General features: G+C 38.4%; 1 protein-coding gene across 5 annotated transcripts in view; it reads right to left on the bottom strand.

Moving 5' to 3' along the window:
• The window catches only part of TRPM6 (transient receptor potential cation channel subfamily M member 6), a 92,880-nt gene that overhangs the window by 29,196 nt on the left and 51,140 nt on the right, over nucleotides 1-12,544 (bottom strand). For 4 of the 5 annotated variants that reach the window (XM_039719276.1, XM_039719260.1, XM_039719240.1 and 1 more), the window contains exons 22-28: nucleotides 10,779-11,030; nucleotides 9,690-9,864; nucleotides 8,169-8,283; nucleotides 6,324-6,523; nucleotides 4,050-4,182; nucleotides 1,411-2,546; nucleotides 596-708 (exon numbers count right to left, since the gene is read on the bottom strand). In XM_039719276.1, the coding sequence (XP_039575210.1) occupies nucleotides 596-708; nucleotides 1,411-2,546; nucleotides 4,050-4,182; nucleotides 6,324-6,523; nucleotides 8,169-8,283; nucleotides 9,690-9,864; nucleotides 10,779-11,030 (2,124 nt within the window). Of the gene's footprint in view, nucleotides 1-595; nucleotides 709-1,410; nucleotides 2,547-4,049; nucleotides 4,183-6,247; nucleotides 6,524-8,168; nucleotides 8,284-9,689; nucleotides 9,865-10,778; nucleotides 11,031-12,544 lie in introns of those variants that run through there. The other variant, XR_005628665.1, reaches the window with a different exon arrangement.

Genomic DNA, 12,544 nt, shown 5'->3' with positions numbered 1-12,544 from the left:
ATTCATCTCATTAAACCGTGATAATTCTTTCTAGATAATAAACACTCTAGAATTTTTTATAGGTGCTAGAAATAGATTTTAATTTATGAACACACAGACAGTTGCAAAAGTTGCCCCATACCTATACCAAATCAATATACTTTCTGCAATGTGCTAAATGTTTGATGGGTTCAGAGAAAAGTCTATGGGACTCTTTCAGGCAGGAGACAACATTATGAGGTCTATCTTGCCCGAGTACAGTTGTAAATCCCCTGGATATGATCGCTGTTTCAGTCTAGGCTAGATCACATGAAGCCTCCACAAGTTCCCCTGAAAGCTGAAATACAACAACTGATTTATGGTTCTGAATCATCACAAAACCAGTAGCAGCATGGTATACCAAAGTCCTTGAATGCCAGCAAATTCAAAACAGAAACCGTACGGATCCAGAAAAAAAGTAAAAATGGAACCAAAACTAGACACACAGCGGAGATGCTGCAGTTTGTGTGCAACATTTTAAATGTTTGCATTTTCAATGAAACCACACTGCAGAACTGATCTTAAGGAATGAAAAAGACAGTTTTGAGATACACAATTCTCTTGCATCTGCCCATACCGGCACCTGAAGAGGTTTTGGATTCCTCTTTCCGCTCCCAGACTTTCTGTCTCTGTTTTGCTGTTTTGCCTTTGTTGCCTCACTCTGGTGTAGCTCACAGGATCCTAAAGATTCTGCAGGAAAGAGTCAAAAAACACCTTTAAGCTACAGAGTTTCTGTTTACTAAGGGAAAATCTGATAGGACTGAGAACTGGCAGATGTCTAAAGCAATCTGAGAAAAAATTGTGGTATCCAAACTCAGCACTCAAGCAGTTCCATGCAAAGATGTGCAGCATCACAAGACATAAAAAAACTAATGCCATCCATCACCTTATACTATTCATAACTGAAACTGGAATCTGATGTATTTTAACACTTGGTAAGTAAACTTGATGGTGGACAAAGAGGTGTTTAAACTGACTACAGAAAATATGCCTTTTCATTCTCCATGCACCCATCTCTGATAGTCCTAATGTATCTCTATGTACATGTAATGTATTTTGGTTCCTGCAACTCTGTCTTTGCATCCCCAGGGCAAGAGACCTCCCCAGAGTGAGCACAATCCTTCTGCCACCTGGCTGTGTAGCACAGACATGGAGATTCCATGAGATGGGGCAGATCAGGGTAGCTGACACACAGGTGTGTTGCAGCTTGGATAGCAGGCATACTTCAGATATTCCCAACAGACACACACAAACAAAGTGAGAGAGCAACTCTGGACTCCCAGCTATTATCCACCACTGCATCTAATATCTTCTGCATGCAAATGAAACATTTTTTGATGTCTTAGACTCTCCAGTAGCAGATACTGTACATGTTTAATGTTTTATAATTACCGCCTACAGCGTTGCAGACTTTCCCTGATCTCTCTTTCTTAGGGGATGGTAAGCTGTTGCTTCTGCAGAAACTCCAGTCCCTCCAGAGAGGGCTGATCCAGAAGGAGATGCTTCGTTTCAGCCTGTTCTGAGAGAGGCTGCTGCTGTGACATGACTTGACAGAGTTGTAGGAGAAGGACTTCGAATCCCTTAAGTGGACATGCCTGGTGGGATTATTCTGGCAATTGTTAGCCCTGTCATATGAGGAATGGAGGTACAGGGCTTTCTTCTTTGAATCTGAGATGAAAACTCCTTTTTCATCACCTTCAGAGAATCCCCAGTTCACATAACCACCTTCAGTTTCTTCCTTGTCATCACAAGGGGATTCTGCACTTTCTTTAATATCCAGCGGTAGCTGGAGATCAAGGGTATGAGCAGCTTCTGCAGCGTTAATCTTTTCTGATGGCAAATGAATAACATAGTCTCTCTGGCTCCATTGGTAACCATCTGTCTCTTTACCAAGGAAGCTGATACCCGGCAAGTTTTGAGGAACTACAATGCTACTTTGCAGGTCATCTCTGAATGCTTCATCCTTGTACTTGGCAGCAGTGTTCAAAAAGGAGAAATTTAAGGTGACATCATCGCAAAAAGACCCTCCCTGATGGTCAGGAGGCACCAGCAAAAACTGCCCATACCTAGGAGTCGACTTAGTCTCAGAGGATACTCCTGAAGTGATTGTGTCTGTTTCTATTTCTACCTTTTGAGAGCTGTCTTCTACCACCTTGTTATTCTCAGACTTCAAGAGTTTGCACTCTGATGGAGACTGAGTCCTTACCAAGCTCCGTAAGAGGGAGGGTGGCATGCTGTAATAGTGGTATTTCTTGTCATACAAGCCCTCCAGGCTGCTCAAAGTCTTGGAATAGAATGCATTGCTCCAGCTATGGGGCAGCTTCCTGCAGCTTTGATGTTTTGTGTCAGCCAGTAAGGCTTCTTCCACCTTCAAGGTGTCTACAGCTGAAAGCACTTTCAGGATGTCCACTGTCAGGGCAGACAGGTCTTGCAAATGTCCTAGCTGGCTGTCTAGGGAGAGTAAAGACTCCTTGATATAAAATACCTTCTCATGAACTTCTTTAAGTTGTTGAAACATCTCTTCCACTCTAGGTAGAAAAAGAAAACACAACTAAAATGCCAAAACATAGATCTTTACATCTGTTTGAGAGATGATGAAAGAAACCATTAATACATTTCAAAAAGTCAGAGTTTTAAACAGGCTTTTTTTTTAAATGGTGAGTTTCGTTGCCATTAATATCTGTATTTGACAAAACCCAGCCAAACTGCCAGTGGGTTTTTTAAGGAAACATTTTGCTCAAGGAATACCTATTTTAAAAATAGCTGTTTTCCTGCTAATACCCATTCATTGACACAGAAGTACTAAAACATTGATGGCAGGTTACACTGGGTATGGCTGCTATGAAGTATACTTCCTGTCAACTGGACATCTTGCATTTTACATTTCTTGTGCAAGCATGAAAAGGATAAGGCTCACACAAACTCTTTAATCCTGCATTTTTCAAATACTAAAGACTGCTGAGAAACAGGTCTTCTCAAGAACATATTTGGCCTCTGGAAGCAGATTCTATGCATCTTATGGCATTGGTTATCTTCAGGTAAAATTTAACTGCCTAAAAAACCAAAGCTTTATTTATTATCCTCAAATCCCTGTGAAAAGTACACTGGAATTAAATCATTTTAACCAAATCAGTACCTTCATATTTCTTCTCTGTTACTTTATCACTAAGACAATGATAAGTTAACCGCAGGCAATATGCAGTAGTAATTTCTTTCCTTTGTCACAGAGTAACTAAAATTCCTTTCCAGATATATATTTATCCAGTAAATGAGACCTTCTTGAAGTAATCAATTCTGCAGTTTCTGAACAAAACTACTTATTTAATTTCTTTTAGAGAGGATATTTCTTTTGCTTCTGTGTTTAATTTTAACATGTAGGAAACAATGTTATGCTTTCTCTAGAAAAAACAAATTTGTTAGATTAAATCAGTGTTGGCATTCAGTAAGACTTTTTATAGTGTTCATTTTTTTAACTGTTCCCATTCAACTTAATGGTAAATTTACCATTGATTTCAATAAAAACCTTAATTAGGCCAATACTGACTGTTTTGAAACCCAGCTGGTGGCTGTGTATTGACATTGTATAAACCAAGACACTACATTACAAATAATGCTACAATGGTTTTCAGGCTGTTTCTGTAAGCAGCAATTTTACCCAATTACAAGCAATACTCAGAGTCCCTACACTACTAAGCTTTTAAATAAAATTACATAATGTATGCTGTTGTCTGGCTTGCTTTTGTAGTGCTACCTGATCTGCACAAGTGAAACTGAGCAGCACCTCGCTGTATGCCCTTAACCATGCGCACACTGCACGGGTCTGGGGATACAATTCTGTCAGCAAGGCTTCCCAGACACATCTGACATATGCCTCAAAGAGATGAATATACAGAAACAGACACAATTCCATCAAATTAACAAGGCCTATGCATGTTCAGAGTGGCCATAACCAGCTTCAAAAGCATGAACTTATCCAAGTATTTTTATATGACAAATTTATACAAAGAACATAAATATGCATCAAAACACACCTTTCTGTGGTCAAACGGATCCTTTCACTGCTACTGGAACTCAGGTTTTCATTCTTTTCAAGAAAATACTCTTCTACACACTGTTCCTCAAAGTCATGGAGTTTCTTTAACTCCTCATCACTCAGGTAGAGCTCTGAAAAATGGAGGTGGGAATCAGTATGAAGCATGTTAATAATTGTAATAATTTATAAGTATGCATGAGGGGAAAAAAAAAAATCCAGTCAAAAAATTTGTTTACGGTCCCTCCCTTGATAAGAATGAATCAGACCTAAAGATTCAAATACATGAAAATGTGAGATTTTGTTTTTCTTTACATAGGGAACAAAACTACACAGACAAAAATTCCAGTACACTCCTCTTTAAAGCCTCAAAAATGCATATCTGCATTTGGCTGCTCACTAAGATTAATTTTCTCACAATTTTTTTCCTGTACTTTGTTATACATGTGTCATTCACAAGACTTAGATATGAACATGTAAACCTTACAAAAATTTCATTTCATTTTAGCCCAGGCATTCATTTAGAGCTAGTTGCCTAAAACAATTACAGTCCATTTAGGTGCTCAAAGCTGCAAAGCCTTTTTTTTTTTTTCACCTGACTGGTTAATGTGCTCATATCTATAAAACATTCAGATATGCTTAATAAAAGTTCATATGTACAAAACATTAAGACCCTCCACCCCAAGATTATTGAGGGGAAAAAAAGCATTCAGAAGTTTAAAACTCCATAACTTGGGCACCTCATGGTGCTATTCTAGCACACCAAGACTTCTGAGATAACAGCTCCATTACAAGGAAGTACAAAAAAATGCATATGGTGGAAAGCTGCTTCTGTGGCTCAAACGCCACATTTTCCAAGCTCCTCTTTTCTGTCCTTTTTTATGTACCAAAGTCCTCACTGTACTTGCCAGAGAGGTGCCTGTTCCAAGCAACAAGGCAGTGTTTGCTGCAAGGATGTAGTACTCAGTTTCAACACACAGCTAAGCAGTGAAGAGCCCTCTCACTCCAAATGAGACTTCATCACCTTCCAGACACTTTTCTCCCCTGTTTGACCTGTGTTTTTCCCTCCAAAATTTTACTCTGTGTCTTGGTATTTATTTTCCACAGGGTGGCCCTGAGCTCTCGCTGTGAAAACCAGTTAATCATAACAACACCAAAACTAAAGAGAAAGCTATCAAGCAAAAGTGTATAGAAAACATACCCAGAGATGCCTAAACAGAAAAAAATTCTCCTTCTGAGAGAAAGGTAAGGAAACCATGAGCCCTCTTCTGTGCAAGGATTTTTAGATGTGCTAAGCAATTTTCCTTCAGACTAATGCTTCTTACAAGACACCCTCTATGCTATGCCACTGACTTAAGCTGTGTTTAGAACAAGCACTTCAAAGGCAGGCTGGTGCATCCAGTCATGATGGGGGAGCTGAACCAGGGAGGAGCAGTACAGTAGCTCAGCATTGATTAGCTACACCTGTTTTTGAGCTCTGTAACCACCTGTGAGCATGCCAGGTATCTTCAGGGATTCATGTTCCGCAGAGAAAATTCAAAGTGGGGCATAACCCAAACAGGTCTGCCCACTTCTATTATAAGGCATCAAGAATGTACAATGCATCAAAAAGGATGAGGCTGTATAATACTAGATATCAATGCTTCCCAATTTTTTTTAGCTATACTACAGTCACCTCTTCCCCTGCCTCACACCCACCACCAAGCCCCATTACTGAGTATTCATTTCCATCTTGAGGTCCCTTTCCCACAACAGCTCAGGCTACTCCTGGCAGAGCTGGTGACAGTAGGACAGGGAACTGGCATCACCTTAAGGAGGCATTAGGAAAGACCTGGCATGAAGAATTCCAGGCTGGGAAAAGTGAAGGTAAGGTGCAGTGATAAGCCAGTGCACAAAGGGACAAAAGCAGCAAGGAGGTGGGAAGCCTCTCTGCATCTGCAATCACTGGATCTCCTTTATCCTTGGGCTCTGCAGCTACTTTCCCCAGGTAATGATAAAGGAATTATTGGTCTTTTCATGGCAAACATACAGAAATTTACATTTTTGGTACTGCTTAATTTCTTTTAAAATAAGAAATTATTTCGTTCCTACAGAATAAATTGCTGTCCCTTTATTTCAGCTCAGAGTTGTGAGGTATCATGACTGAACTGATGCACAGTATGCAGCACAGCAACAGCCAAACACAAAGCAAAGCATTACCCCCTTTTTGTCTTTTTTTCTTTTTTGTGGACACAGTAATGGGAGTGATGATGAGCTATTTCTTTTCCCAGCTTACTTAGTCCAACATCGCCTTCCTCTTGGTCCAACTCATTTGGGGGCTGGTGGTGGAAGATGCACTTTATCAGAAGGCCAATGTGACTCAGGAGGATGAATGGTGGAGGCAGCCACGGTTTCTCATGGTAGGTCATGATGTAGCGATAACGGTTGTACTTCCAGAGCTTGTTCGAGATGGATTTCAAATCAAAATAAACATTACTGAGGAGAGAGCCACAGAGGGAGAGAGGAAGGAGGGAAAACACTCATGTGAGGAATACTCCCAATATAGCACAAGACACTTCTCCACAGATCTAATATAATACTGGTCTCATTCCTCCAGTGAGGTAAATCAGCTTAGCAACTCATGTGCCTGCAGCTAGTGCACTTAGAATGAGATCTTCAAAGCTGCCTAACAGATTTGGAGATCCAATTCCCATTCACATTAATGAAAGCTGGGCAAAAGATGCCACTGACATGGCTTTGAAATCCCAGTCATACTATTTAAATTTTAATACATACCCTAACTGAGAATTCAGCATTGTTTGCCTTTTTGGACTGGATTAAAAGTAGGTGTCAGGCTAAGGAAAAACTGCAACAAAATAGTTTTCAGCTACATGAGCCATTCTTCTGCAGAATACTCATTGGAACTGCAAAATTAATAAATGTGACTACACTGAATAATTTTCTGTGTCTACTATGATAGACCCAAGCATAGGAAAGAAAGGTTGTAGTTTCTAACATTCCATTTCTGGTCATTTCAGATGCACTGTCATTCTACACAGCCAGTATATAATCACAAAAACATCAACTTTCCTTCTGAGAACATAATTAGATGTATTTCTCACACCCACCCATTTCTGGTCCCACTTCTGGAACAATCAAATCACTTCATAGAAGATTTACCATGTCATCATTACTAAAGCTTTAGTTCCAGAAATCATTCAGATAACAATTTCACACATGTAAAATTATACATCATGTAGAAAATAATAGCTTGATTCCTTGAGAGGAAAAGGATTCCTTATTGGATGTGGAAATAGAATGAGTTTTGATAGTTCAGGTTTTTTTGCATATGAATGAGTTATTTTATTAATTTGATTTTTTTTAACCTGCAGCTGACTTTTTCTTCCCCAGAAATGCTAGAACTTTAAGAAAAATTAAATAACTGCTTGGCTTAGGCTGCTCTTTAGTAATATTTTACAGAATTTGCTCCACTACAATGGGTTCATGCTAAAACATGAAGGGTTAGAATTACTATAAAGACACTGATAAAGTACTATGAATTACTATAGAATTACTATAAAGACCCTTTCTACTATGGCAATACATATTAAAAGGCAAATTGTTGGAAACTCTACTGTTAGATTTCAGTCTGGAACATATGAAATTGCTTAAAGTAAGTAAGAATTTTCAAATTATTTCCTAAAGGAAAAGCATACTCCTACTTTATCCTCTTTATTTGAACACCTTCTCCTTATCTGCCAGTTTAAAACTTGGCCGACCCTATGATGAATGTTATATAGGCTCTTAGTATAGCAAATACAACTTTTAGGAAGGGGAAATTACTTCAGGGATGAATTAATGCTGTGGTTTTTGCCACCTGCAATTGTCCGCTCTCACAGAGTCACATTCTTTTTAAGTGGCAAAAGAGTTTAGCTGTCTTCTCACTATCTCTTTCCTTGCACCATATGGCTACCACTGTTCTTTCCTTTATTTGACTTACCCCCATGGCTGATGGGGTACACCCACCAACATCAACCTCCCCTTGCTAGGGCATTTTTGGTGAAAACGTTTTGAGAAGGGCAGGCACAACATATGTTAAAGTAAGTATATTGCTTTTGCAGCAATATACCAAGGTACCTACTTAAAGAATGCAATGAGCAAGTTGACCATGATGATATACTGCACAAAGAGGTAGACAGCTTGCAGAAATGGTGTGAGAAAGGAGCCAGGAGGACAGTCTTCATTGGCTTCACAAACTGGAAATGAAAGACATACAGAATGTGGATAGCACAGAAACCAGAGGAGAGCACAGGAATGGCCTGTGCTTCTCATTTGTCCCAGCAAGAAACAGAATAGTCCTCACTAATTTCACAGAGATACATCACTAAATTTCCAAATTAAAGATCAGTCTCTAGCAAAAGGAGAACTGAGACCTCTTCGTGCTATCACCACCTTAGTTACAACTGTTCAGAAGATGCAGACACCACTTCATACAAATCAGTTCTTATGCCAGTCATTCCACTTTTTATTAAGGGGAAATACACAACTGAAATGTGTTTGGGGGATGGTTTTTACCCAAGTAAGCTGAAATCCAAGTCTTTGATCCTTAAGACAGGAGCGCCACAAACATAAAGCAACAAATAGTGGAAATTAGGGGATCCCCTCTGATGTTTTTAAATCATCAAAATAAATACTTTCCAATCCTTTTAATTTCTAATCAAATTTAACTCTTTTAAGGAAACTTTGAAACATACTTATAAAGAAGAATCCCTAAATTCAGGACATATTCTGCAGGATAAAGAGTCACTAGAGAAATCATAGATTGATTTGGGAAGTGTCAAATTTCTAAAGGTTTAGAATTATTAAGTGATTAAATGGATTAAACTGGGAAACTTAGTGTGCTTTCATTAAAAGAATTTTGATTTATATAACCAAAATACATGTGACTGTTTCAGCAGTAATAATGGATGCAATGTGGTAGATTATTTTAATGAATTGGGTCTATGCTGAATTATGTACCTTAAATATATATTTCTCTTTGCATAACTACTTTTCTATTTTTTCTTATACCTTCAGTCAGCAGCAGGGAGTGTCTTACATCTGTAATGCTTAAATATCTCTGGAATGCTTGGTTCCTCTCATCAAAACCATAATCAAGATACACAATTCTTCCTATTTACATTGATTGGTTTTATTTCTCCTATGTGCATATGGTTTATCTGTTTAAGAATGTTGCCAGGTAACTTATTTCTCCCTTTTTTTTCCTCCTTTTATTCTTTCTTCCTTAAAGGGAGCTTTTCTCTTTTCTCCAAGAGATCAGCAGCTTTGGATTCACTTAATTGGAAATTTGTTTCACTGGCAGATCCCCTTACCAGGAAGTAGCTTAGTATTAGTTCCTGTGTGCTATGACCTGACATTTGCAGTATATTTAATTTGAAACACTAAATTTGAAGGGTTTAGCATTTAAACCTATCTATTTTTCAAAAATAATCTCATATTTTCAAATTCACTCATGCAGTATTACTCATTATGGACATAGATATACTGGAGTCAGAACTGTTTAAGAAGACTCAGTAGGTAGTCAAACTCAGGAGACCAAAATGGACATGCTTCTGTACATATTTAATTTAAGCTGTTGAGCTACAGTCTCTAAATTACCTACCATCTATTTCTCCAGCATAGACCTCACCAAACATCATCCAGTAGGGCTGAAATACAATATCTCGCGCCAGTGTCCAAGAAGGGGGCTCCTCTGGTGAAAGAATCGCCTTTCGTGACACCCCAAAACTCAGCAGGACTATGGCCATCATGATTACAATATAGAACATGTTTCCTGTCTGGAAGACATGTTTGTGTAAAAGAATTAGTTGTGTTAATTATATGTAAAAGAGGCATTCATCTTAGGGAAGAGTATCAATCACTGTTTTTACAAATCAGAATATAAAACCATGAGTAATAATCTAATATGCTCGAGGAAATAAAAATATTTTGTTTCTATGACCTGGACTACATGAGCATTTTGTAGATGTTAAAATCATCCTAGACCCAAAAAAGCCACAAGTCCTACTTGCTTCACATGTTCCTCTTATATCTTAAGCAAGATCTAAAAAATGCAGAGATCTTACAATGGTGATTTTGCTCAACGGTGCTTCTTTCAAACTGAGAGAAAGGAACAGCAGTGAAAATTATTTTGCCTCCTAAGCAATTGCCATGAAAGACAGAATATAAAAGTTAAGAGAGTTTTCAGTAACGGAGGCAAATTACAGTAGGAATCCTCACGTCCCTCAGGACTAGACAGTTGTTCAGAAACAATTCTTACAACAAAAGAGAAACAAGATTAACTTTGGTTTCACAAAAATTTTGACAGATAAACAGGGATATAGTTGTTTGAATCAACAAGTAGCACAATAATGAAACGGTTTCCAAGAGTTAGGGGAACAACCTGTCACAGTGAGCCCATCTCCAAGAGGCAGTGACTTTTCTTTCTCCTGTTACCAAGCTAGATTGGCAAACTAACTCAAATGCAACCCTTCTCCAAGGAACTAAGTAAAAATGGCTTTTGTGAATAAATTAAAGAAAAGTGTAATCTGATTGTAGTTAACCCACAAACAAAAAAAAATGGTATTTTCAAGTTAAAACATTCACTGTGAATCATTAGACCACTTCTCCTTTTCTGTCCCTTCTAGCTTTACATATTCCTGAAGGCAGATGCCTTAGCTACAGAAATACTGCTCCAAAGCACAGTACTTACCATTTTCCCAATCATTGTCAGGTATGGGCCAGCATGCTGATTCACAGCAAAAAGGTCAAGAAGCCGAGTATACCAAAATATGATATCCAAGCAGTAAAGCAACCTCCCTGCAGTTTGAACAGGGGGGTTGGACCACCGCAAACCAAAACCAATCATAAACAGGATGATAGCTACAGAATCAGTAAAATTCCAGTATTCATAAATCCACACCTTCACCTTTTGGCAGAATTTTCCAGGTTCTGAGATAAATACCTAGATAGAATTGGGAGAAAAACACCATAAAATGCCAATAAAATCACATATACATTATTTAACCTTTTCTGTCTGCATTATTTAATGATATTTGGGAATGTATTATTTCCCCCCCTTTCTTTTTTTTTTCTTTTGTCTTGTACCCATTTACTATATATTGCCATTCACCATCAATTGAGGTTTTTACTTAATCTACCATGTCATATTGCTCAAGTATGCCACATCAAATGGGATAGCTCTTCCTGAAAAAAAATGGATCCTGAACCTGAATCCATTCACTAAAGGGCACACAGCTCAGTGGAAGAGTGCAGCCAGTAAAGAATTGTTACGCATACATATTATTAGAAATTAACAAGCATTTTCTAGAGGGATGGTCACGACCTGCAACGACCTTTTCATTAACTCCGAAAGTCATGGAAAGTACCAGCCTAACCTTGCCACTGGGAATAACAAATGACCTTTGTTTCAGATTAAAAATATAAAGAAAGATCCTTGTATTCTGCCAAGGACAGGTTAAAAAAAAAAGGGCTGGCAACTAGCAAGGTAAAGAATGAAATATTTACTCCTTGAACTGTAAGGTGCCCCAAAGGGATTTTAAGCTTCACTGAGCAAGCACATGAAGTGTAATCCTTGGGAGAAGACAAATAAAATGTTTGCACATTGCCACAAGTGAGGCCAATTACGCAGTGCTATGTGAGATCACACTGATAAGTACCAAGCAAAGGAGAGATTTTGAAGTGTTATGCCCTGATCCTGCAAGAATTTATGCATACGAACACATTAATGTAGACAAGTGATCTAGACTAACTCACATGAGTAACTAGTTGCAGGGCCTAAGGCTTCAACAATTATTTGATACAATCTAGAGAAACAGAGGTTTGCAGCTATATATAACAAGGCCCTCAGCAGCTAAGCAGCTGCATGGCTAAAACAGAGTGTCCTACAAAGTCTTTGCCAACAGACCAGAACTAGAACATGGATAAAGAAAATCAAGTAAAGACATCAATTTCAAAGTGTCCAACCAATGATACTAGAAAGAAGAAATGTTCTTTCTGCAGTTCCAGCATCAAGAAGGTGCAAGAGAGCAACAATGATTTCAAAAGTGCTTGCTATTTTACGTTTAATATTTTTCTCAGTTAGGAAATTCTGTGTAGATTTTTTCAGTCCTGTCTCATGTTCACACAGAACTTGAAGTCCATCCAAGCTCTGATATATTCCCAGAATTTTTACTGTCCCTTGGAATCCTTCACCTCTCTGATGGTGATTTCACAGTCTTCTGAGTGATCTGTATTTACAGTATCCTTTTCTCAGAACTGTGGCTGGCTTTTTGTGGCTAGCTTAATATACGGCATTTCAAAAGTCATACAAAAGACTATTCATATTATTGTTATTTACTATGTGCTGATTCTGCAGTGAAGGCATGTCAGAGCAGATACAATAATTGAGGAAACAGATAGCTGCATTTGTCCCTAGACTCTGGTTTGGAGCTCAAGTTGCATTCAGAAGCTTAGGTC

The sequence above is a fragment of the Passer montanus genome, unplaced genomic scaffold (assembly GCF_014805655.1).
Source record: "Passer montanus isolate IOZ18808 unplaced genomic scaffold, ASM1480565v1 scaffold105, whole genome shotgun sequence".
Classification (NCBI taxonomy): domain Eukaryota; kingdom Metazoa; phylum Chordata; class Aves; order Passeriformes; family Passeridae; genus Passer; species Passer montanus.
Note: the sequence above shows the minus strand (reverse complement) of the source record. Positions and strands in the feature narration are given on the sequence as shown.